A 26,746-nucleotide genomic window follows, 5' to 3' on the forward strand; every position below is an offset into this window, starting at 1 on the left:
AATCTTCATGAAATTTTTGAACAAGTGAATGAAGCGAAGGGAGTTGGGGCGAAGCAAGCGGGGGTTGGAGGAGAGCAAACTTTCCTCTCGGCCGATCCCAAACCCCGCTTGCTTCGCCTCCTCCCAACTCCCAAGAGGTTCGGTCATTCACTCTGCGCAATGCCGTAACTAGGCAAGTGCAACAGGTGCACCCGCACAGGGCCCACTTGAAAGGGGGGCCCAAAATGCATATATTTGTTTTATTATTTCTTCAAATCTAATTAATTAAGGGGCCTAAATGCGAGTTTTTGCACAGGGCACAAGAATGGCTAGTTACGGCACTGACTCTGCGGAAGGTTGAGTGAAAGAAGTGAAGGGAGTGTCTATCGTTTGAAGGTGGTTGGTCCCTCACACGGGTCGAATCGCCATGAAATTTTTGTTGTGAATAATCTACATTCAGGGCCGGATTATCGAATAGACAAATGAGACAAATGTCTAGGGCCCGGTTTTTAGAAGGGCCCGGTCAAACTGTCTATTTTGAAAAGATTTGTAAATAAGATAGTTTACTTTTCTGTTGGATAACTGTATATAATAAACAAATAAACAAAAATATATTGCTTTTTATATGGTTATTGTGAATTGTAAAATCTAAAGAAAATGTGTTCTTATGTTTCTTCTTATTGAAAGTAATTCTTCCGATAATTTAGATTTTTTTTTTATAGCGATAAGAATAATATTTTTTATTAATAAAAATTTAAGATTTGTTTTAGTTTTTCACATTATTTAATTTCGTTTTATTTATTGTTATATATATATATAATTATATATATTGTGCTCTATTTCTTGTGGGAGAGGGAGGGGGCCCGGTAAGAAGAAAATGTCTAGGGCCCCAAAGTGTGTTAATCCGGCCCTGTCTACATTGGGTATGGGTACAAGTGGGCCAAGCTCGTGGGGCCAAAGAAGCAAATCCTGTAACCATGGGATTGAAAAGTTTTCTGTGAAACGATAAAAAAAAAAACCCGTGATGTTCAACCGATTTGAAAAAGGGTGTTTGTTTTGTTCTGGAATCCGGAGGTTAGAATCTATGTTCGATTTTTATGGAGAAAATTTGAGCCTTGTTTGATTTGAATAAAAACTTATTTTTACAATTAATTCGCGTGGATTGCATTTCGAAAATGATCTGAATCTTCACTCGGAATTAGACAAATGAAGATATATAGGTTATATTATTATAATTTTTTGTTATGAATTGTCTATATTCGGAACACGTGAGCGCCGCTCGCTTCGCCCACGTGTTCCGAAGTAATAGGCGGCAAGAGGAGCTTTATAATTAACGAGGGGACTCTCGTTAATTATAAACATATAACGTAATTTGCTTTAGAGGTAGGCGGTTAACATGCCATCTTATATTAAATTTTATAATTATAATCATTAATTTAAAATATTCTGGAAGATTGGTCCAAATCGGGACTCAAAAATACAACTTCTGCTTATCTGCATCTACACGAAATTATCAAAGTGGTGTCTCTTGTACTGTGTATATATCGGTTCGTCCCTCATCTGTTACACCATTAGGACGTGGCTTTATATAATCACGCTCAAGAGTAGGAAGGCCAAACAGTCAAGTTACCAGTCCATCGTTATGGAGATCCGACGGGTCGAAAAACCAATTTTTCGGGGAGTGGTTTGTCTCGCATATGTCGGGCCGTCTCTCACCATCCTGAGTCTGGCTTAACGAATAATGGACATGGTTAAAAAGGCCCTCTTAGTATACACAAAGCAAACTGTTAAAAATACGCAACACGAACTAAAAGTAAAATTTTACGATTAGTATATATTTACTAAATACATTATAAATTCAACATTAATAAAAACTTCAACATTAGCTCTTTTCATTAAAAACAGACATTTAAATTTGTTCCAATTTTTAAAATATTTTTAAATATATAGTATCAATGTTGGATCCCATCCAAAATATTCACTCTTAATGCATATACTAATGATTAATATAAGTTTGGAAGAGAAAAATATTTTTAGCACTTAAATCTTTCCAACTTTAGTGATTTGAAAAAGGATAAGACTTAAAATACCTTAAAATTTTATTTTCTAGTTTTCAACTGGTATAAACATTTTTAAATTATTATATAATTTGTGTAAACTTGAATTATTACTTAATTTACAAATTTAAAATTACAACTTATTGTAACTTTAAACATTTCATATCTTAATAAATTATACCTAACATCTAGAAGAATAACTCTTCTAACAAAGATTACAAGTAATAATACACAGCTTTGTAATATCTTACTAAAAATTACTTATTCATCACTTATATGTAAAATTAAAGTAATTTAACCATAATAAAAAAATAACTTTAATTAATGAGCTATCAACATTATAAATCACAGTTTATATCTGAAAATTCAGATGGATTTTATAAACATCAAAATTTTAAAAAATTTAAGTTTTAAAAAATGTGCTTGACTGGTTGGTCCACTGCAACACTAACAACTCTCCAGTAATTTGTCAATTATATATTTACAATCTTGTATGTCGAACTGTTTGATTATAAAAATGTCTTTATAATTTAGAATCTGTGGATAATTATACAATATCTCATTAAAACATAATTATTAATGCAAAGGCGGTATAAAACAAACCGCACGGATAAGCAATCAACACTTGTTGGCATTGGTCTAATTTTAAAACTGTTAGGAAGAGTTTAGATGATGACTTGGCACTCCACCAAACAACTGAACTTGACATAAATAAACCGCAAACACCTTTCAATGGGAACATCAGAGAGAAAAAGCATAATAGAACCATAGGCAGCAAACAATATCCCAATATAGTGATTGTACATCCTAGAGTAATTTCATAGATGCTCATTAAGTTTAACAAACAATACATGCAAATAGAGGAGATGAATCCTAATCCATAGATATAACCAAAGTACATTCTTCCTTGTAAGAGTAATAGAAATCCCATAGCTAAGCATAACAGAAACGGACCAGATATATCTGCTTCTTTTGCTAATTTTCCATCTTTGTTCTCTTGGAGGCTGGCTTGAAAGGTTTTCCTAATAATATCTTCCAAATCTAAGCCCAGTTCTTCAAGGAGAGGTGGTTCTTTGTCGAAATTTTGTGTGGGTCGAGGCGCTTCGGTGAAGAAACGACGACGAAGTTCGTCAGTCGAAGTAGAAATGTGAGAAACAGCTTCACTTTTGACGTTTTCGTCTTTATTGTTACCTTCCATAACTCCCTCCCTCAACTCATGCCTAAATCAACTTTCCATGCGACCTCTAACAGTATAAAATGAAATATTTTAATTTGAAGACTTTTTTAAAATATAATTAATTTTTTATGTTATATTATTATTTTAAAATTTTTGTTTAAATTTTAAAAAACAATAAAAGTATTAATATATTAAGTATTAAAGTATTAATTATTAAACAAGGATTATCTTTCTATTTTTATAATATTTATTCAATGAGTATTCTTAAAATGAATAAAAACTAATAACTTTGGAAAAATATTAAGTAATAAATTTACAAATTTTGTAAATATTTTATGAAAATTTGTATAACCATATTTAAAATTCGAAAATAAACTTTCTAAATGGCGGGAAAATTTAGATAACGACAATATGGCCTTCAACGTGAGAAGTCGTGTTCTTAAATTTTTTCAACTCAATGGGCTAATTTTGAGGAGGTAAATCTACTTTTCTGATTTAATTTTAGTTTATTCTATGAGAATTATTGTATCGTGAAGTAATTTCAGACAGAATATAAAATAATATTACTTTTTAAAGGTTGTCAGGCTTGTTTAATATCAAGTCATGAGAACATGTGTTATATCACGAAACACGAAAACAAAGCATAATTGTTAGAAAGTTAACAGCTAGCAAGAAATATACCGATAATAATAAATAAATAGTACGAATATACTAAAAACTTTACTAATTGAACTTTATAATAAGTAAGTAGATGACAATTTCAGGTTCTTAAGATGTTAGTTGCATTTCAGATGAAGCAAGTACTAAGTACTGTATTAAGACATTGGCTGCGTTCAGCAGAGTCAGCAGTTGTAACTGTGTTTCAATCGTGCAAATGTGTTTCAATCGATAGCCGTTACATAGTTGCACCTGCCGAATGATGAGTGACATATGCATTGGAACAAAAAGCAGCCACCATTGCTCAGTTTCGGGTAGTGGTAAGTAGTGTAAATGAAAGACACTACTAAATGTGATGTCAAAATAGCAAACGTGTTCCGAAACATTGCTACCGTAAAGCGGATTCAGCAGAAAAGTACTCAATAGCTCTGGAACTGTTGAGTCTGCTGAATGCAGCTATTGATTTACTGCATTTTGACAGATTCGATTTTTTCATTATTCTATGTAAAATCAGTTTCGAAAGACTGGATAAGTCCAGATTGTTTTGGGAAAATTTTGCTACAGATCTTGACAGGTAGATCTAATTTCAATAGGTTATAACTAGAAATCTTGCTAAAAACTTGATCAATTAATACTGTATTATTGCTAATCATTATTATATGGTAGTATAAAGTATGGTTTTGTTTTATGCACGTGCTTACACAATTGTGTGTAAGCATGTATTGCATAAAATGAAGTTCTACATAAATTTATGCTCCACCAAAAGTTATCAGATTTCTATGACTGGATTAAAGGACACTTAAAAACAATTAATGCTACCATTCTCCCACTCTTCAACTTTTACTCCACCCCTTTCCACTGCAAAAAAGTAAAATTGAATGATATTATTTTAGTTAATAATTAAACATTTTATTTTTTATATTTTGATTTAAAAATTAGTTTTCATAGTGACTATAAATATTTGCACAATTTTGTTTACTTCAGAATTTAAAATATTTAATGGTAAACCATAGTGTTTTGTGAGAAAGGATATAAGGATAGGAATATACCTGTGTAAAAATCCACCATTGGCATTATGAAATACAAACTTTAAGAAATGAAAATAAAGGACATCTGACAACCTTAGCTCCACAAATAGTCCTTTATGTAATATTCTGGGATTACTTGGGGCAGAACAAAAATTTATTTAAGATGCAACACTTAAACAATCATTTACAATTAATTGACAAATGTTAAAATGTTCTAATTATGTTTTTCTTATAATGAATAACAGTTTAGTCCAACATTTTAGCTTTCTATTTTTTGATTTTAATGATTTCAGGACTATTTTGTACTGAAATCATTAAAATCAAGTATTATTAAAAGCTATGTAAAACAGATGCTGCTCTGAGATAATGATTCTCTTATCAGAGTATTTAGGGGATTGGGATGTAGAAAGTTTATATGATCTCACAAAAGAGAAAATATTATTGAGCATTTGTGACATTTTAACTCTCACTACTACAAATATTAATCCTAGTCTTCATTGAGAAGTATATGCCAGTTAACTGTAAGGACAATCCTATGATATTAAAAATAAGTATATAAAGTAAAATGACATTTCTTATTGATTGAATGCTGGCTTCTTATCTATGTTAAATGTTATTACAGATAACCAATCATTTAAATTTACACAGAGAAATCATCCTTTATTAGGACAGCTTCAGCTTCCTGATGAATATCAGTCACTGTTCAAGCTAAATTCAAACTTCCAAAGGTGAAGCTGTCCTAATAAAAGATGAAAACATTTCTTTATGGTAAATTTAAACAATTGGGTACATGAAATATGCATTTAATACAGATAATAATATGGAGCTCAAAACCCATGAGGTAATATTTGCTGGCTTCTTGCATTTTGATTTATTTAACAATGAAAAAAATTCCTTTGTGGATGTAATTTATAACCAGTCACAAGCTTGTGGCTGGCTCTACCATTTAGGCAAACTAGGCAGCTGCCTAGGGTGAAAGCTATGAAGGGGCACAAAATTTCAAGCTATGCTTTATTCATACTTCACTAAAATATTAAATTAAATAGTGATATATGATTTAGGTATCAATTTGTTTTCCTTATCCTTCTCACATCACACTATTTTACTATTTAACTCTTGGCTCTTTTTTGTACCTTACCAAAATGATTTGAACTTACTGCTGTTTAAAATTCAGTTAAGATAAATATTTTTAAAACTTTAATATTTTAAAATATTAAATTTCAGTATTTTATAAACTTTATTATAAATCGAACTCACTTGTGCCTATTGACCGGTGTGAAATAAATAACTTCAATTCAACGAACGTTTTCTGGACGCCTTCCGTGTCCTTCTTCAGGTTAACTGCTGGATTCTATTATTTTTAAAAAACTGCGTTCCGATCTTTTAAGAACAAATTCAAATGATATTCGTTCGCGATCTTTTAAAAACTGCGTTCCGATCTTTTAAGAACAAATTCAAATGCATTTGAATTTGTTCTTAAAAGATCGGAACGCAGTTTTTTAAAAATAATAGAATCCAGCAGTTAACCTGAAGAAGGACACGGAAGGCGTCCAGAAAACGTTCGTTGAATTGAAGTTATTTATTTCACACCGGTCAATAGGCACAAGTGAGTTCGATTTATATTTTATACACCCCGGTGTGTAGGATGATGATATATTATAACTTTTTTTTTGTATATGAATTATAACAGAGAATTTTCAAATTAATTAAAAAGGAAAATAAAAAAGACTGTTTTTAGAAGGATTACATTTTTATACTATTAATAAAGCATGCTCAAATAATTTTTATTTTTTATATTTGAAATTTCATTTAAGAAAATATTCTACTTGTGAAATAAGGAGCACACTTATAAACTTTGCATAGGATGCAAAGTAACCTGGCACTGGTATTGGTGACTGGTTATACTTAAATGAAATAAAGAAGTATTTTTTCCCTGATTAATTATTAAATTATTAATTAAATTTGATATTTATCACAATAGAGTGACAACAAATACTAGAGATCAATAAAGAAACTAATAAGTTAAGAATCTCAGTTTGATGGTGTTTATTATTAGTAAATTAAACACCATCAGATTAAAGATGGAATGCTGACCCCATATAAACATGGGAAAAAGCAAAGAAGAAGAAAAAACACCATCAAATGACAAGTTGGCACCTTAATTTCTCTGTCATCTGCCCATCAAATTATGAATTTAACTTTGCATTGGTTTAACTGTATTAAATGGTTCCTGTGAGGTTCTCACTTATTTTTTATATTTTTAAATATAATTTTATCTACACAATTATTTTGCTAACCTAAATTTATATTTTATCAATTTACCATTAACGTTTTGTTATCTAATTTCAGTGAAGCTAGTAAATACCTTACTGAATTCTTAAAAGATTTTGAAGAAAAAGATATTTTGAAATGTTTAGAAAAAATTATTACTATAATTCAAAGACAGCCATTGGATGCAGAGTTTGTTACAAAAGAATTAGTTGAGTTAGCCATAAAAGAATGTTCAGATATTGATGAAGATGGACAAAAAGATTATTTTAGTGTTATTGATGCATTCTCTTTTCCTGCCTTCGTTTATGAGTAAGTGTTACATTTGAATATTGTATTAAATAAAAAATTATTAAACTATTTTTTATAAATCAATTTATTATAAAATGAATTTTATAATGAGTTGTCATATTAATAGATAGTAATATTCATGGAACTCATTACCATATAATTTTTAAAAAACTGATGAAAAAGAATGAAAACAATTTTGTAGTGTTAGGTCAGAACATGTTATGTCAATTTTTTAGTGATACATTATATGTCATTGAAGTTTAAATATTCATATGCTTGGAATATTATTAGTTTTGAATCACCTTATGACACTACAAGCTTGCATTAAATAACACAGGTTAGACCAGTGGTTCTTAACCTTGCTGGAGGTACCGAACACCATCAGTTTCATATGAGCATTCACCGAACCCCTTTAATTGGAAAAATAAAATATAATTTTTCAAATTTAAAACATACGTATATATTTTATTGGTCCACAAAATAAACAAAACCATTATAGAACAAAACATTACGAACGAAGAACAAAACATTAAGAACAAAGAACAAAATTTAAAATCAGTGTGACTGCTGCTGTTGCCTTTTAGACACCAGTTCGGAAATGCGAGGCTTTACCTTGGAAAGTGCCACTCGCATGTCATTTTCGCAACTAAGTCTGTTCCTTTTCTTCGTTTTAATGTCCAGCATCCTCGAAAAGGATTGCTCGCAAAGATATGTTGTCACAAATGGTATCAAAATCTCCAGAGCTTTCTTCGCAATAGCAGAGTACATTACTATTTGGTGGCACCAAAACGATGAGAGCGTTGTTGTTTTAAAGAGTTGCTGTTGAACCTGGCTCTGCTGAATTTCAATGATTTCATCCAGGTATGTATCATTGACATCTGTTTTCTCAACATCAAACGTAAACGGCTGCCTCACCCATGCTGGATATAACTCTCTTGAAGGGAAGTACCCTTCAAGAGACTTTGCAAGCTCGTCTAAGTGCATGGAAATTGCGTGCTTCAGTTCCCCCGATACAGAAATATCTCCGATTCCAGGCCCATCATAATTCTTATTTACACATTCGTCTAGCAGGGTAAAGTTTGCAAAGTTACCGTTTTCTATTCGTCGTTTCCACAACGGTAGCTTTTTTTGAAACGCCTTCAGGGCTTCTTTCGCTTCGATGATGTTGACACCACCGCCCTGCATCTGCACCACCGAACCCCTTTAATTAACAGGATTTTATATACAATGAAATCTAAGGAAAAACTTTCCTGAGTTTGCATTTTGTTTTGGAAAACTTCTTTTGAAGTTGAAATAAAAATAATATATTTGGTATACTGGCACAATGAAGTGATGCTTAATCAACACTGGGAAAGTTATAGGTAAAATAGCGCATATGTAAAATAGCGTACTAACTAAATAAAGATGGAAAACTCGCCCAGTGTTGATTAAGTGTCACTTCATTGTGCCAGTATACCAAATACAAATAACAAAAAATAATATAATTTGATTTGATTTAAAATGTCTCAACTAATATGTTACTACAGATAAAAACATATCAGGCTTTGAGTAATCATTCTAGACATAAATCTTTGCATCTTGTTTTACAAACTCATTTATTATCATTATTTTACTCATATCTCATTGCAAATGACAGTAAATCCATTAAGACATTACAGAATATATCTTAATTCATCAACATTATATTCTCAAATCCAATTTAAGACAAATTCTCAAACATTTAACATCAATTTTTTTAAAAAAATAGGTTAAAACATATATTGCAAATTCTAATGCCACAGATTAATAAGCCAATTAGCTATAGGTCTTTTGTAATTTTTGAGAAAAAGAAACACTAATTAAGTGATAAAAATAAAAATTTGTTCAAAATAATACTAATATTTCCATAAAATATAAGTTTTCCAATTAAGGTTTGTAGCTCTCTTAAAATACTTGTATACAAGGAAACAATGACATTATTTTATTTCAAAAAATGTCATTACATCAAAATACGTATTGACTAAAAAGTTCTATAAAAGAAAATTATTAAACCTTCAATTAGTAATTCATTTAATAACAATAAAGGTTTAAAACTTGGCTGTTAAAAGCTAGAACCATTACTTGATATTTAAATAATTAACGCCTATCTAACATGTTATTAATCTGTAATTATTTTTTTAAATTGCTATTAGAATTTTTTAACAACATTTGTAATATTTTATGTTAAAATGTTTTTTTTTACAAAACTTAATTCATATAGTTCTGAAAAAAAGAAATTTTTTCCACGATCAACATCAAGTGGACCTAAACTCTATGGGGACGCTGATTCAAAGAGTAGTATTTTTATAGAAAGATATAAATTGATACATCAAAGAACAATAAGTCATCAGTTGTTTATGGCACCAGTGTTTGAAAATAATGGTTCTTCCCATTCACAGTCATTTTCTTTAAAATCTGTAGAATATTTATTAGGCACTACTTCTAAACAGGGAAATTTATTGGTTTTGGGCATGTTGACTCAGTTGAAAGAGGTAAGTCATTTTTTGTATTATTTTAAAATTATTAATTATACTTTTAAACTATTAAAAGTAATATAGTTAATAGATATAAGAATAGATATAAGAATAATGGTGTGTTGCCAGCGGAATGCTGGGTAAATCTAATCGGGTATAGGGATTGTAAACAACCAATAGGAGACGGTAACTGACCTTTATAATTGTACACTCTTTGAATGATCATCCTTTTCTACTTACGTAAGCCCTACTGAAGAGGCCAAAGAAAATTGGCGAAATGCATTTAGGGATAAACATCATGTAATTAAAAAATTTTTTTCTCTCTATACACTTGTTTGATTTTCTTGACCCATTGGGAGAATTCTATTTCATTTTTATAAATGTTTTAGAAGTTTTAATTTTTTAGTCCTCTTAAAAGTCAGAAAAGAATAGAAAATTTGAAATTTTTATGCACTTTTTTTGAAAGTACAATATGTAAGATTGTGAAAAGTTCTGACTCCATTGGTTCTTCTTAAATTCCCTATTAAAAGTATTTTTAAGATTTTTATTAATCAATTTAAATTTTTTGATGATTGGTTTTTTATTATGTTAATGCTGAAATCCATTTATCTCTTCTTTTGTTGTATATCACACACATATATGACATGTAAGATAAGTTGAATGTAGTATTAGTACAAGCTGGTCATAGATAAATATAAGTATTAATTAATATTTTTAATAATGCTTATGAATATTGATTTATTACAAGAACATCTGACATAATATATATATACATACCATATAGTGCTTTGCAATTGTGAAGAAGTTTGTAATTTCATTATGCAGTTATACTCAGAATCATGAAAGTAGTATGTCAATACAATCTCTCTACACACCGGTAAAATAACTATATAAACTCTTCAAACCTTTTAACCGGAGTCAATGTATTTTTAGAATTGTAAATGTTTTCACAGCTCCTTCTGGGTTCTTCTTCAGGCTTCGTCGTATAGGCCATTAGTGTTCGAATAAACATTCGATTTGAATTTCTTTTCCAAATATTATCATGTGCGCATGCTCCATGCTCCATGCTCCATGGGAAGAGCATGGAACATGCGTGATACAACCATCTAGCTGTTGCACATGATAATATTCGGAAAAGAAATTCAAATTGAATGTTTATTCAAACACTAACGGCCTATACGATGAAGCCTGAAGAAGATCCCAGGAGGGGCTGTGAAAATGTTTGCAATTCTAAAAATAGATCGACTCCGGTTAAAAGGTTTGAAGAGTTTATGTAGTATGTCAAATTATATGGAATATTGATATGAATTTAGATTGATAATGTATAAAAATAGAAGCAAAAATAAGACATGGCACAGAATTGTTATCGAGAACTTATCATACAGGAACACTATTGATTGATTATGTAGACTTTATTATATGAAAAGGAAATGCATTTTCGGTTGTTCACTTCTTTTCAGTCCTTATACATATTTGATGAAACTAAAGAATAAATTATGGTAAAATTAACAACTGTTTATTATCCTACACATGCATAAAACTCATAAAAAATTTATAAATAAATTATTTATTTTTTTAAAATTTATTTTAGTTTTACTAGTTTTACCTTCTTTGTTCTAAGGTTACTCCAGTTGTTACCAATAAATATATCATTTCATGAAATTAATTTTTTGTGAGTTTTATGCATGTTTAGGATAGTAAATAGTTACTAATTTTACCATAATTCAATGTGTAATTTTATTAGATATGTATAATAAGGACTGAAGAGGGATGAACAGTCTGAAATGCATTTCATTTTCATATAATAAAGTCTATGTAAACAATCAATAGCATTCCTGTATGAAAAGTTCTCCATGGCAATTCTTTGCCTACTTCCAAAGATCTAAATAGAGAGAACAAGAAGCAGTTGAGTACTAAAAAATATATTATGGAGCTTCTTATATTAATTAATAACATATTTAATATATTACATTAAAGTAAGAAGAGGGAAGATGTAAAATTGCATTAAATCAAACAGATAGAAAAATTTAATCTATATGACATATTACAACTTCTGATTAATAAGACGAATATTTCAATTGCCATATAGTACATTGAATGAAATGAAATTTAACTCCAAAGACCTACATAAAAAGATTAGGGAACTAACAGGAAAATTTCCACTAAGAACAGGATGTGTAGAAAAAAAAAGATGGCAAAATAACAACAGATTTGGTAGAAATGAAAAAATCATGGGAGGAATATATTCGAACACTTTATGAAGACCAAAGGTATTTCAAAGAACCTGAGATAGATGAAGAAGGCCCAGACATTATGATAGAAGAAGCGAGACATGCAATTTAAAACACGAACGAAGGTAAGGCAACTGGACCAGATGGAATTCCCATTGAACTTATCAAAAATATAGGTGACAAAGGAATAGATGCATTAGCAGACATCTTGAATAACATATACAAAAAAGGGAAGACACCAGATGAAATGAACAATTCTATTACAGTACCTATACCCAAGAAAACAGGAACTATAAAATATTGTGAACACAGAACAATTAGCTTGCTAAACCATATAAGCAAAATATTACTAAAAATCATTCACCACTAGAATATACGGCAACATTGAAAGTAACATCAATAATACTCAATTTGGATTTCGAACAGGAGTTGGCTCAAGAGAAGCAATCTTTGCTTTCTCTCAAATCACTGAAAAAACAATCAATATGAATGTCCCCATTTTTGTGTGCTTCCTAGACTATGAAAAAGCATTTGATAAAACACGGCATGATAAACTACTTGAAATACTTTGTAACCTAGGACTAGACAAAAGAGAGAGGCTCTTAATGTATAAAACACTATGTATAATCTAGCAGAAAGTCGTTCGGTTTGGGCACCTCATATTGTAATAATTATAAAAGTAGGAATGATTGTGGCTTCAAAAAAGATCACTAAAGATGCATATTGGAATCAGAAAACAAAAGTTAGATTGGGAAATGAATCTGAATGGATTGAAGTGAAAAGAGGGGTTAGACAGGGCTGTGTACTTTCACCAATCCTATAAAATTTGTATGCTGAATATATAATGCGGGAGGCCCTGGAAGATAGAACAGAAGGTGTAAAGATTAACGGGATAAGCATTAACAATCTCAGATATGCAGATGACACAGTCATTCTCACTACATCAGAAAAAGAACTAAAAATACTGTTAAATGAACTAGTATCAAAAAGTGAAGAAATGGGACTCACAGTAAATACAAAGAAGACTAAGACAATGTGCATAAGTAAAGATAAGTACACAATAAAGATGAAATGCAGTGGGGAGAATCTTGAACAAGTAGACAGTTTGTTATTTGGGGAAAAGATTTTATTCAGACAATAATGTATCAAAGGAATCCAAAGCAGAATTGGACAAGCTAAAGACGAGTTTAACCAGATGAAAAACATTGTGTGTGAAAAGAAACTAAATCTACAATTAAGACTAAAGACACTAAAAAGCTACATTTGGCCCATTTTGCTTTATGGATGTGAGGCATGGACACTACAAAAAGATATGGAGAGGAAAATTGAGGCCTTTGAGATGTGGGCAATCAGAAGAATGTTAAAGATCAAGTAGACTAGCAGAACCACTAATGACAGGATGTTACAGATGGCAGATACTAAAAGAGAATTAATAAAAATTATAAAGAGGAGAAAACTAGCATACTGTGGACACATACTGAGGGGAGAAAAATATGAAATCCCCAAACTCACATTTGAAGGAAAGACTGGGGGAAGAAGAAGACGAGCGGAAGAAGAAGACGAGACTGGATGGATGACCTTAAGGACTGGACAGGACTAGATACTGAAGAAATTATTCATAAGACTCACAATAGAGATTTGTGGTATTTGCAGGCCGCCAACCTCCCCTAGGAGAAGGCACAGGCAGAAGACGACAACGTTGAATGTCTGTGTGTATTTTTTCCATCGTGTTTGTTATTAATGCTAAACAAATATAAACTAATTATATTTTAATGATAAATGTATTATTTACATAAATATTTATTACACAATAAATGAATATATATTGAAATTATTTAGAGATAATATTATATTTGTAAACCAATTTTTATTCTGAAACTAATTATGCTAGTTTCTTGGAATTTGAATTTTGATAAAAGAAATATAAATTATTTAACTGAATTATAAAATATTTAATTTTTATAATTAAAAAAAATATAATTAGCTAAATCTATTTTAAATTTTAAAGGGCCGATATTATTTAGAAGATCCAACTGGTGCCATTCAGTTAAATTTATCTAAAACTGTATCCTTTAAATATAATGTAATTTGATACTTAAAATTTTGTATTTTTTGACACAAAAAAGTTCAAACATTATAAACTTTGCTATTTTAAAAAGCTATTTTCTGAATATTATTGAAATGCTTTCTGATAATTTCAATCTCTGGTAATTAAATTTAAATACAAAAATGATACTAAAATTGATTTTGTAATTAAAAAAAACTTTTTTACAGTTGCAATTGCAAATTAAAATATTTTTAATAATAAATGAGACTGTTATTAATGAGACATCTTAGTTATTAATTTTTATAGAGGCAGTTCATAATCAGTTTTTTTCATATTTTTGTACCTGAATGTTACTTACTACTGTGATTGTAAGCCCGCAGATTTTTAAGAGAACTTTTAAAATTAATTTTAATTGTGCTTTTTTGACATGTAAATATCCCCAATAGAAAAAAACTGAGAATCAGGACAGAGGTTGTAATAATAACAAGCGAGTGGGAAAGTTGACACTTAGTTGTCAAAAATGCTTTGTCATAGTAAACATTCAGTGATCACGTGACCCCTTTCCCACAACAATAGTATAAAAGTGAGAGCTACTGGAAGCTCAGGGCAATCAAAAGGAAGTTGTAGTACAGTGCACATTTAGTCTTCAAGTCCCCGATCCTGTCTGAGAAGACAACGGATAAGGACTATGATTCTTCCTACGGACTGATCATTGCATACAGTTCCTTCCCATATAGAGGTATTTTTGATAGCGATCTGTGAACTCTCTCTCCACCCATAATGGGAATAGGCATAGCTAAGAGCTATGCTTTTTGTAGATAACTTTGTTAGTATTTAAGCGCATTTAACCATGTCTAGCATCTTAGAACCTCCTGTAATCTAGATTTAGTCATATAATAAATGCTTTGTTTATTTGTTAAACATGTCTCCTGTCACTCTGAAACACAGACACCTGCCGACTTGCTCACCTCCCTCGCCGCTCGATTTAAACCATCCAAACGACAAGGAGATCGGATCTTACCGATCCATGCGGATTAAGTGGTCATTAGGGAGTTGCCCTCTGGCCCCCTGCTTATCTCACATGATGATGCATTTTATATTTTCCTGTTCGTCCATGAAACTTTTTGATAACAATAAGATATACTGTGTATATTATTTTCTAGAATGTTTTCATGATTTGTATTAAGTCAGTCATAGACATTATTTGACGTTATATATTTGAACATTTATGAAGAAAAATAATTGACATTTTTCTAGTCTATGTACAGGGTATCCCACTTAAAATCAGCCTAACTGAGGTAATGAAACATTAGTAATTTAAATTTTATTGGAGGATGTTAGAAACACAAATTGAAGGAAAGCATTTGCAGAAACATTAAAGCTATCAATATCAATATTTTATATAAGTTTCAGTCTGAACATGATTATACTTACACAAAGATGTATAGATGCACAAGGATATCACTTTCAGATTTTCTGAAAGTTTTTAAATTAGTATCCTTTCCTTATAATCTTATTGTTTCCAGTGAGTGGGCTGATTTTATGTTCAAACCCTATATTAAAAAAAAAAAAAAAACCAAAAGATATATTAACTGACATGTATTAGTTTGTTATGACTTATATTACATAGGTTTAATGCTTTCTTTTTCCTCATACTTATAAAATCTTTCAGATTATGGACAGTTTGGAATTTATTTTTATATACTTGTATACATCATACATACAGCAGCTACTACTTAGATTGAAATTAGAGAAACCAAAGGAATTAACCTCCCTGCATGTCAGATTATATCATTAATAATTATGAAGAAGAATAGATTACATGAATTTTATGAGTAACAAATTATTAATTCTATATGTAATTGTTACTTTCATTATCACTTTATACTAATCCAGATAAGAATTCTTTAAATGCCTTTTTTAATATCTTTAACTTTTGTTATTGCTCTTTTAGATTTTTTTTGTACTTAGAAACAAAGAAAAAGAGTGAAATGTAATTAAATATTAGATTTTATTATTGTCTTTGATAATTTTTTCATATTATAAAAGCATTCATTTATCAACATTTTCTTTAAATCAAAAATATATGTAATTTTTTTTAATTTAACATTTTTGAAATGATTAACTTTACTTCATTATATAATTCAAAATAAATGATTTGTTTTAAAAAATTGTTGATAAAGAAAAAATTAGTACTTTTCAATAGCTTCCAAATTCAGTATTTTTTTTTTATTAGTTTATCATGTTTTATTTCTTTGATTTAATATAGTAATTATATACATTAGAATTTACGTTTAGTGTTATTTTATTAAAATATAAGCTGTTATTATAAACACTTATTTCCTTAATTAATAAATATATTTATAAAGGTGGACTTTTCACTGAAAACTGCTTTGTTCTTGCTGAAGGATATTGTGAAGATAGCATTTTTCATGTTTCAGCATTAGGATTTCCACCTCCTGAAACTTCACAGACTACTCTGTACGATATTTTAACTTTACAGGTTTTAATAATAACAATGAAAAAATTTAATATAAATATTATAAGAAATAATTATAGTTATATTTTTAAAATTTTATTTTAATTAACAGTTTAATTTATGAGGTTTTCTAAATCAGAAATTACTTGAAAACTTGAGAAATAATTGTAAATATATTTGTAAAATTTAAACAATGAGATCGGTAATATTCTTTAAAAAATTGTAAATTCTAAAAATAAAGATGAGATTATTAAAACAAGTAAAATTACTTTTTGAATTTTCTAATGACAGCTGTATAATATAAAAATACTTTTTTTTTTGTCCGACTTTGAGAGATACAGTTAGGCAGACAAACAAATAACGAAGAAATACTAAACCTTTATTGCCAATAACTCCATTTTTAATAAGTTCACGCAATCCAATTTTCATACAGTTAAGCCTCATCAGTGGATATAACTGATTAAAAAGACAAGAATAGCCATGGTGTTTACATTGTAATAAATTTAATTGTAAAATAGTTTGTAAATTTAATTGTAAAATAGACAGAAATAACGTTAAAATATTATATAAAGTTAAAAACTGTTTAAAAAGAAGAATTATCAAATATTTTTGTATTGTAGCATATGCAAATGTAATAAATTTGAATACTGGAATGAATGTAGATGCATGCTGGAAAGAGATCATCCAGCATAAAAAGTTCAGCATGAACCAGCAGTTTTTGTATCCACTGATGAAGCTTAACTGTATGAAAGCGAAATGCATTTGGATTGTGTGGACTTATTAAAAATGGAGCTATTGGCAATAAAGGTTTAGTATTTCTTTGTTATTTGTTTGTTTGCCTAACGTTTGTCTGAATCTCTCAAAGTCGGATAAAAAAAGAGTAATTTTACTTGTTTTAGTCTGGAAATAATCTTGTCTTTATTTTTAAAATTTACAATTTTTTTGAGAAATAATTATTTACAATAGCAACCTTGAAAATTGCATCATCTAGAAAACTAAAAACACTCAACAGATAGGAAAAATAGTATATTTAATCTATGATTGCAATTTATAACATATGTAGTACAGAGAAGAAACCAAACCACAAAAAAGATTACATAAAATGTTTACTGGAACATAAATAAGTGTTCATTCACATTACACTTTCTCATCAACACTGTCAAAGAACTTACCATTGATAGTTATGAAAGCAAAACAAGGATTGACAGGCCTGAAAAACATAATATAAACTTTTTCTTGAACAATTTCTATACTTTGTATGGCCACCTTGAGCCTTACTAACAGTTTTTCAGCAATCTGGAATAAAGTGGATGATTTTCTTCAAGTATTCTATACCAAGTTTGTGAAATAAAACTCTTCTAATACACACTTGCAGTTGCTGCTTATTTTCACACCTCTTCTCTAATTTCTATGCTCAAAATATGTTGGCAGTTCTCAATAGGGTTGAGATCAGAACTATTACCTGTACCAGCTTAGGCATATAATCTGGGCTTTTTGTAGGAATTTTTTTACCTAAACAATTTGTGTGTTAGATTAAGTGACAATAATGTTAACAAACCATATAGAACTTATTCACTATCCTGACATAGTGACATCGTGAGAATTGTCCTAATATATGTAGAAGTTTGTGTTACGAAATAAATTATTTTAATGTCAGAATCAATAAAATCAGAATTTTATGTAATTTTGTTTTAAGTGATAACAATAAGTAGAGTCTACTGTATATGATTTTAAAATAAGTTAAACATAAAATTCAAACAATAATTGGAGTCCTTATTTACAATACCATATATTTACTTGAATAATCTGCACACTTTTTGTCCAAAAAAAATCATGACAAATAGTTTAAATATACAGTTTATTTGAAATAAATTTGGTGACACAACTCACAAAGTCCAGGAAGCTTCCAGTTATCAGTTACTATACATTTTGCTTACTTTTCAATTGATGAATAGTCAATGTCTTGGTATGATAATTTCATGAAAATGAGGATAAATAAAATTAATTAAATACACAGATGAGACTGACCATAAATAATACTTATACTTACAAAACAGTGAGAGTGAAGGTTGTTATTGTTACAATCATAAGTTAGTAAAATTTGTTTAATAAATTGAATTGAGGTTGTTAATCTAGTATCCTAAAAGATGGGATGGGTGTATTTCTCAAGGGTGTGAATTATTTGAGTAGATATGATATTAAGAGTATTTAGCAAAGGGTTCAAATTCTTTTTGTAATTTTATGTAAATATTTTATTTGTTTAGGAAAAGATTTGAATGTCTAAATTTATGTGGAAATATTTCTGTAAATAAGTTTTTAAAGTTAAAAGCTTTAGAAAAAAATCATCAAGATGCAATGTTTGTATTCTTATCTGATGTATGGTTGGATAAAATACAGGTAATCTTTAAAAAACTTTTGTTTGCATAATGATTTTATTTAATTTGTTTTGTGATTTAATAACTTTCTTATGTGAAAAAAGTTTGCTATATTTTTTCTACTTAAATAATTTAGACAAAAAAAATTTTTTTTATTACGAATTTGTAGGTGATGCAGAAACTTGGAGTTTTATTTGCTGGATATTCTGAAATGCCACCAACATGTTTTGTATTCATGGGCAATTTCCTGTCAACCCATGCAGGATATTCTCATTTTCAAGCTACTAAAGGTAATTAAAAGCCATTGTATTGTAAAGATAAAACAGTTTTACTGATAATTAAAAACATACTATATAATCTTAAGAGAAACATGTTTTAAGAAATTTTGATAACATACAATATACTCATAAGTTAACATATTAACAATTATATTTAAAAATATTATACTGAGTTTATATACATATATCTCTCACTTAATATCAATAATTTGTTCCTAAAATCAGATATTTTGTAAAAAAAATACTAATGTATGTCTATTTCCCATTGTTTTAGAGCAGTGGTTCCCAACCTTTTCTAGGATGCGGAACACTTTTGTAAGCAATTTTCTTTAGCGGAACATTTACTTAAGTTAATATAAAATACATAAGCTTGTCATCAGTTATTTTATTAGAATTGAGCAATTATAATTCCAAATTTCTACTCATATTATTAACGCCAATTCTAAGACAGGAAAAAATATAAAAATATATCTAAATAACTTTAATGGGAAACTTGTGCCTGATGTTATTTACATATTTCATTCAGTTTTTATCATTGCCTTTATCTTATTCGAAACAGTAGTACACTCCATAAGTACGAGTCGTACATACATATTTAAGTTTATGAAAATTTTATGATTTTAATTTTTTGATATTCGGCGGCTCGAATACGATTGTACACTTTCCAATTTGCGACTAAATCTGCGGAACACTTGGGAGATGCTTACGGAACACCGGTTGGGAACCACTGTTTTAGAGAGAAAAATTATAATGCACTAGTAATTCCCCACATCAAGCACAACAGAATACTTTTATGAAAAAGTAGAGATTTCAAGAAGAATTGTTAATATTTCTACAAATTAAGTAGTTTATACTATCTGTTGTAACATGAAGAGCAACAAAACAAAATTTCTCCTGGAGTGGACAAGAATAGTAGGAATTATAGAGAATTCACTTATACACACACAAACAGGTGATGGATGGCCTTTATATTAAAAAATATCAAAATCTTTATAAAATTTCATAATACAGTACACTACATTCCATTCATGGTTCCATTTTTTTCTGCTCAGGTTGAGCTTGATGTGATGCTGTTTCTGCAGCCCTTGACAAAGCCATTCTTGATGTTACTCAAGTTGGAGTTCACAACCTTCAGAGGTCTAAGGTCTTATTCTTTTATAACTGACCAAATTTTTCTCTAACACGTTTCCCTAGGCTTTTTTTTTTTTTTTTTTTTTTTTTTACAAAATAGCAAGTTTTTTTAATTTCACATTGATAAAATAAAGAAGACTTTTATGTATGTTAATAAGATGAGTGATAACACTTCATAAATAATGGAATCGTTAGATCATTACTTCTGATTTCTGATTGGATAATAGAATGTCACATGATCACTAAGGAAAAATTTTTTTAAAAATTAGTTATAGAATTGACACAATACAGCTATTTATATATATATTATATATATATATATATATATAGCTTAAATTCTAAATTTAATGAAGTAAGTTTAAAATATGCCAATTTAAAAATACTTAAAGAAAATTCCATTGTCAAATTGAACTAAATGAGGTCACTAACGTCATTGCAACATAAGCGAGATCATTGATCCTAAATTGATAAAATGTTTATTTTATAGCTAATATTTCCACAAAATAACTAGTCTATACTTTCTGTCAGAACAAAAAAGAATATAACCAAAATTTCATCTGGATTGGACAAAAATTGCAGGAGTTATAAGGAATTCACACACATACAGATGACAGTTTTTATATTATTAATTACATCATAAACCTAAACTCCTGTTGAAATCCCTGAAACATAATAAAACATTTATTTATAAATAACAAACTATTACATTATTATACAAATTGCTTCAAACTTTGTTTCCTGATCAACAAACAGTTAAATAGGTCATTTACAAAATAAGCTTAAAATATTTAATAATTGAAATGGAATAAAATGTTTAAATCAAAAATAAATATTTAAATAATAGTTTAAGATTGCTAATAATACATCAGCTACATTGTAACACTAAAGTATTTGTTAATGCTTATTCATATTGACAAGCAGATTAGTCCCAAATTTTATTGTAAAATTTGTAATTATTTAATAATAAAAATAACAGAATGAAAAATCTCCTTAAAGAAAAAAATAATTAATCTGATAAATGATGATCAATAAAAATTATAAGTGTTTATAGTATAAATACTTTCTCACAAAAATTTTGAATGTTTCTTATTCATTATCTAAAACATTAGTATAAGAATTTGATTGATTTCTTTCATCATTTACATTCATAAAAAATTAGCCAAACCCATGATGAACCTAGAAAAAGAGGGTGCTCACGGGACAGAAAGAATGAGAAAACATATTTTTTCTTTTCAGAATGTGTGAATAAATAAAAATGTGAATTTAGAGATGGGAGTATAGCCATACTTAGTGTTAATGTTAGTATATTGCATATTATATAATAATATTTTATTATTAATATTAAAATTATCTTTTTCAAGTAAAAATAATAAATATAAAACATGGCTGACAGTATTACATTTAATTAAATTACACGTAATTATATAACAGAAACAAAGTATTTTTGTTAAACATTGCAATTTTATATTTATACAATTACATGTAATTTAATTAAAATTATCATTTGCTTACAGATGGTTTTAAAAAGCTTGCATCTCTTATCAGTGAATTTCCAAGACTAGTTGAAAATTCCTATTTTGTATTTATCCCAGGTCCAAATGATCCAGTTTTGTCTCATATACTTCCAAGGTATTATGTAGTGTTTAATTATAATAATATTTTCATGCACAATGGTTATTATTTTATTTTATAGGAAGTTTTAAAAACTTGGATTATGTAAAGTGAGTATTTTTAAAGTTAAAAATATTTAACATTTTAAATGGATGAACTATGTGAATTTTAAGAAAACCACTTATTACAGTGGGGGGAACTTTCAATATTGATTTAATTACTTTTTTTAGAAATTTTCTACTTTACTGCTTGTTTGTGGATCTCCTATGTAAATAAGAAATCAACCATAGCTAATAAAGTTCAATCAACATTCTTTTTAGTCAATTTATGTCTCATAGTCAGATCAGAATCTTTACTTAGCTAATAGCTTTATAGTATAGGATGATATTAAATACTATTACTTAAAACATTTCTACTGAGTATTTTTTTAATTTTATGAAAAAGGAAAGAAATTAATTAAGAAAGCTTATTAGATTTTTTTGTGCCAAATTATTTTTGCTAAATATAAAATTTTTTAATTATCTGGAGTAATTTTAATCATGTTGAATATACATAATTTATAACAAAAAGGCTTAATTTGCCAAACATTACAATCATATTTTTTATTCTAATACAAAAAACTTTGAAGTCTAGATATGATAATACAGATAATACATTAGGCTTATTTATCCAAGGTTTCACATTATCTAAAGTGTTTTCTTGTTTTTGTTGAAAAGTATTTATTCTTAACAATTCATAATATAGTACAGTACAATTAAAATTCACAATCATTGACTGAATAATGAGTGTGGTATTTTTTAAGCATCTAATGAAATAAAAAAGAATTTACTTTAGTGATTTCTCACAACACCAGAAATTTGAAAAAAATTAACAAAATTTTAATTTTAATCATAGGTTTATATTTGCTTTAAAAATAAAGTAGTAAATAAACTTCAAAATGTTTATATATAATAGAAATTGTTATGTTCAATAACTATATACACATGTATGCATCCAAATTCAATTTATGTAATAATTTACGAAACATTCTGTAATCCAAGCTATGTTATGAATTCAGTTCTTATTACCTTGGATAATTGGGATTCTGCTGTATTTTTAAAATTGATTGTATACATAAATGTTTTTAACTCAAATATATAGAAATTTGAAATAGACAATGTCATAAATTATTTCAAATTTTTAATTTATTTTCTGCATATTACTATGTTTAAACTCTAAACATTAAGTTTTATAATGAAAATTTTGTTTTACTTTTTGATTTTAGGCCTGCCATACCTAATACATTTCTTGATGATTTTCTAAAGAAAGTACCAAAAGCCGTATTTACAACAAATCCTTGTAGAATACGATTTTACACTCAGAATATCCTTATATTTCGAGAAGATCTAATTGCTAAAATGTGTCGAAATAGTGTTTATTTTCCATGGGAACATGAAAATGACATTGATATACCTACATTAGTAAGCATTTGTTTAATAATTTATTTCATTTAAATGATATATTATATGATAAGATTCAACTATTTATTTTTCAGTTTGCAAAAACTTTAGTAGCAAATGCTCATCTTAGTCCTTTACCATTGGTAGTTCAGCCTGTTTATTGGGAATGGGATTTTGCTCTTTACTTGTATCCGCTTCCTGATGTAATTGTATGTGGTGACAAATATGATCCCTACTGCGTAACAAATACTGATTGCATATTCTTTAATCCTGTAAGTAAAATATACATAAGAGGTTTTAATGTTTAAGAATTTTTAGTAACTTGAATAATTTTATAATTAAGTTTACAAAATCAAATTTTTATTACAGTAAGTAGTAAATGACAACTTTCTGAACTGTAGTAATAAGACATTGTCTAAACATAAGTAAAGCAGAATGTTAATGTACAATTACTTGATATTTAATTAACAATTTACTTCTCAATCAAAATTATACTTAATACTTAAAAAGTAATTTAATTAATTAAAATTTTAAAATAATTTTGATTAATACTTAATTAAAATTCTAAGCATTTGTATTAAACACTTTTAGAAACCTAAACTGTTATTTGCATAGAAATTATATATTTAAGACTGTAACTTCTTTGGTTATGCACATGACAGCAGATTGCATTAAAAGTAATGCTTTTTCAATGGGAATTCTTATCCAAAAATTCTAGAAACAGAAGCAGATTGAACCAAACAGATTTTCATATTAGAATCCTATTTAATTATTCTATTAACTTATGGTTCAGAATTTTGAAATTTAAATTTGTTAATTTTTTATGAATTTCTAGTTTTAAAAATAGATGGAAATTAACTTTACTTTTTGAGAGTTTCAAAACATGATTTATATAGTTATTAGCTTTGGATCCAGGGTTTTCTATAGTTCTGTGATAATTAGATATATTCTTGCAGATTTATCATACAAAGGAAACTACTTTTTTAAAGGAATTTCCCTTTGGATAATTTTGTAATCATCTTATACAATAATATTGTAACCTTTCCTTTTAGATTTTATAAATAAATTACAGTGTTTTTAAGTGTATTTTTCTTTTTCATTAAAACTATTCTAAACATCAACCAAGTAAGTTTCATTGTTAATCTTTTTAAAGAATTACTGTACTATGTTTTTTATATGTGTGTTTATTTTATGTACACATCAATGTACTGTTTTCTAGAACAGATTGATGAAGAGTGCAGCCCAAAATGCATTGTTGTTATTCATTATTATTTTTTTATCATCTTTTATTAGTTTGTGTTTCTTATGTGTTTTAATTTGTACATAAAAATAAATGTTTTTTCTTCCTATTTTCTCCCTGTATGTTTTTTCCCATAACAGCAACTGTATACTTACTTTTGCACCCCCCCCCCTGTATAATTATCACAGAAGATTTATTTATATAAGTTTTTTAACATATAAATCATGTTGCATTATGGTGGCAATTAAATAAAGTGTTTAAGTAAAATTATCAAAAATACTAGAAAAATATAACAGTATTATGTAGATAATCTGTTGTCAATATTTTTCTGTAGTACTGTAGTTCTTGAGATGCTGAATTTGAATCATGGATGAAGCATCTAATAAGAAATCATTTAAGTATAAGTTAATTAAAACAGAATGCTACTTTGCAAAGCATTTATTGACCGAAATAGTATAAACATTTCATTCTTTCTAAATTAACTTTTGTAAATTTAATGAAATTAATATAACAAATTTTTTTTATGTCGAAAATAAATTTAATAATTAAAATTATTAATATATATATATATATATATATATAAACAATTTTAATATATATTTATTTATTTTAATATTAGGGTTCTTTCCCACAATCCAATTTTTCTTTCAAAGTATACTTGCCAGGAAGCAAACAAGTTGAAGATAGCCAAATAACAGAGACTGATTAATACATTTTAATATTTGTATATACAAATGATTTTTATTTATATAAATGCTATAAATATATATATTGTATAGAATATTTTCATATAAACTTAAAAATTAAAAAAATTATTGTTTTTATTTAAATAGTATTAATTTATTTGTTGAAATACTAACATAAAATGGTATTATTTATATAAACATTCAACTTATCAATGAAATAATATCAATTCTGGAATTTTTTATCATTTCTTTGTTTTATAATTTAATTCTAAAATGTGGATAAATGTTAAATAATTACATGTTATTCTTTTCTTACAAAATGCTTTTGTTTATACTGTAAGTAGCAAGAAGTACCAGTTATAGTAATGTTTAATTCTTTTGGATGATTTACAGTAAGTAAGGATCTAACACAATAGTATTGAGAAGCTTTTTTCTTTGATAGATATGTTTTAAAAATAAAAGTTATATCAGGTTTATCATTTCATATCTTAAGTCAAAAACAAAAGATTATATTAACTGTATACATTAATAATTATACAGTATAAAGTTTTAAGATAATTTCATAGTTTAATTTTAGTGAAATTTTAAAGATGGGTGATTAAATAAAACTGACTTACATCCCCACACCTTACTGAATTTTAATAGTCCTAGTGACTCTAAAGGCACTTCAGGCCCATAAAAATCACCAAAGTCCTTGCTCTTCTGATTGAAGATAGACCTTGTCCCTTTCACCAGATTGTCCTTGTGAAAATCTGATCAAACATGTAATGGGCATTTTTTACTCTGCCATACACTAATAGGGCTTTTAAAAAAACAAAAATCAGTGGGTTTGGACATGGTTCAACATATTCAGGACTACTGAGCTCTCTTATACAATGGAGTGATTGCTGATTTGATAGGCTTACAGAAGCAAAGCCGGACAGTGCAATTAGTTTTGTCTGGTTTAATAAAAGTTTAATAATAATAATTATTACACCAACAATAACGATAAGTTTTAATGGTAAACAGTAGTAATGAAAACCTTTTTTAAAAAAAAAAAAAAAAAAAGATTTAATTGGAAACATTAAACTGCTAAACGAATGTTTATTTTAACAACAAGTTTGAGAGTTGGCAGTTGCAATCCAGTTATTAATGATCATCGTTTATTCCAACATGCTGAAGCAACTATAGAGTTTATTAGAATTATGGTTAGAATATTTGATATGCTAATTCGAAAACGATCTTATAGTAGCTAATGAGACATGGGTAAATGCATTTAATTAAAGTATAATTTACTTGTA

At 28.0% G+C, this 26,746-nt stretch overlaps 1 protein-coding gene and 1 pseudogene across 1 annotated transcript; one reads left to right on the plus strand and one right to left on the minus strand.

Annotated features, from left to right (window-relative positions):
- Positions 1–2,598: 2,598 nt before the first annotated feature.
- Positions 2,599–3,234, minus strand: LOC136986293 (protein YIPF5 pseudogene; annotated as a pseudogene).
- Positions 3,235–3,608: 374 nt separating this feature from the next.
- Positions 3,609–25,597, plus strand: PolE2 (DNA polymerase epsilon subunit 2). Its single transcript, XM_067283902.1, has 11 exons — positions 3,609–3,689; positions 7,248–7,478; positions 9,697–9,967; positions 14,189–14,246; positions 16,588–16,708; positions 18,971–19,103; positions 19,251–19,371; positions 22,005–22,119; positions 23,366–23,561; positions 23,636–23,812; positions 25,400–25,597. The coding sequence occupies exons 1-11, from the start codon at positions 3,625–3,627 to the stop codon at positions 25,487–25,489; spliced, it is 1,578 nt and encodes a 525-aa protein (XP_067140003.1). The 5' UTR covers positions 3,609–3,624; the 3' UTR covers positions 25,490–25,597.
- Positions 25,598–26,746: the final 1,149 nt, after the last annotated feature.

The sequence above is a fragment of the Centruroides vittatus genome, unplaced genomic scaffold, assembly GCF_030686945.1.
Source record: "Centruroides vittatus isolate TY-2023 unplaced genomic scaffold, ASM3068694v2 scaffold_1015, whole genome shotgun sequence".
NCBI classification, from domain to species: domain Eukaryota; kingdom Metazoa; phylum Arthropoda; class Arachnida; order Scorpiones; family Buthidae; genus Centruroides; species Centruroides vittatus.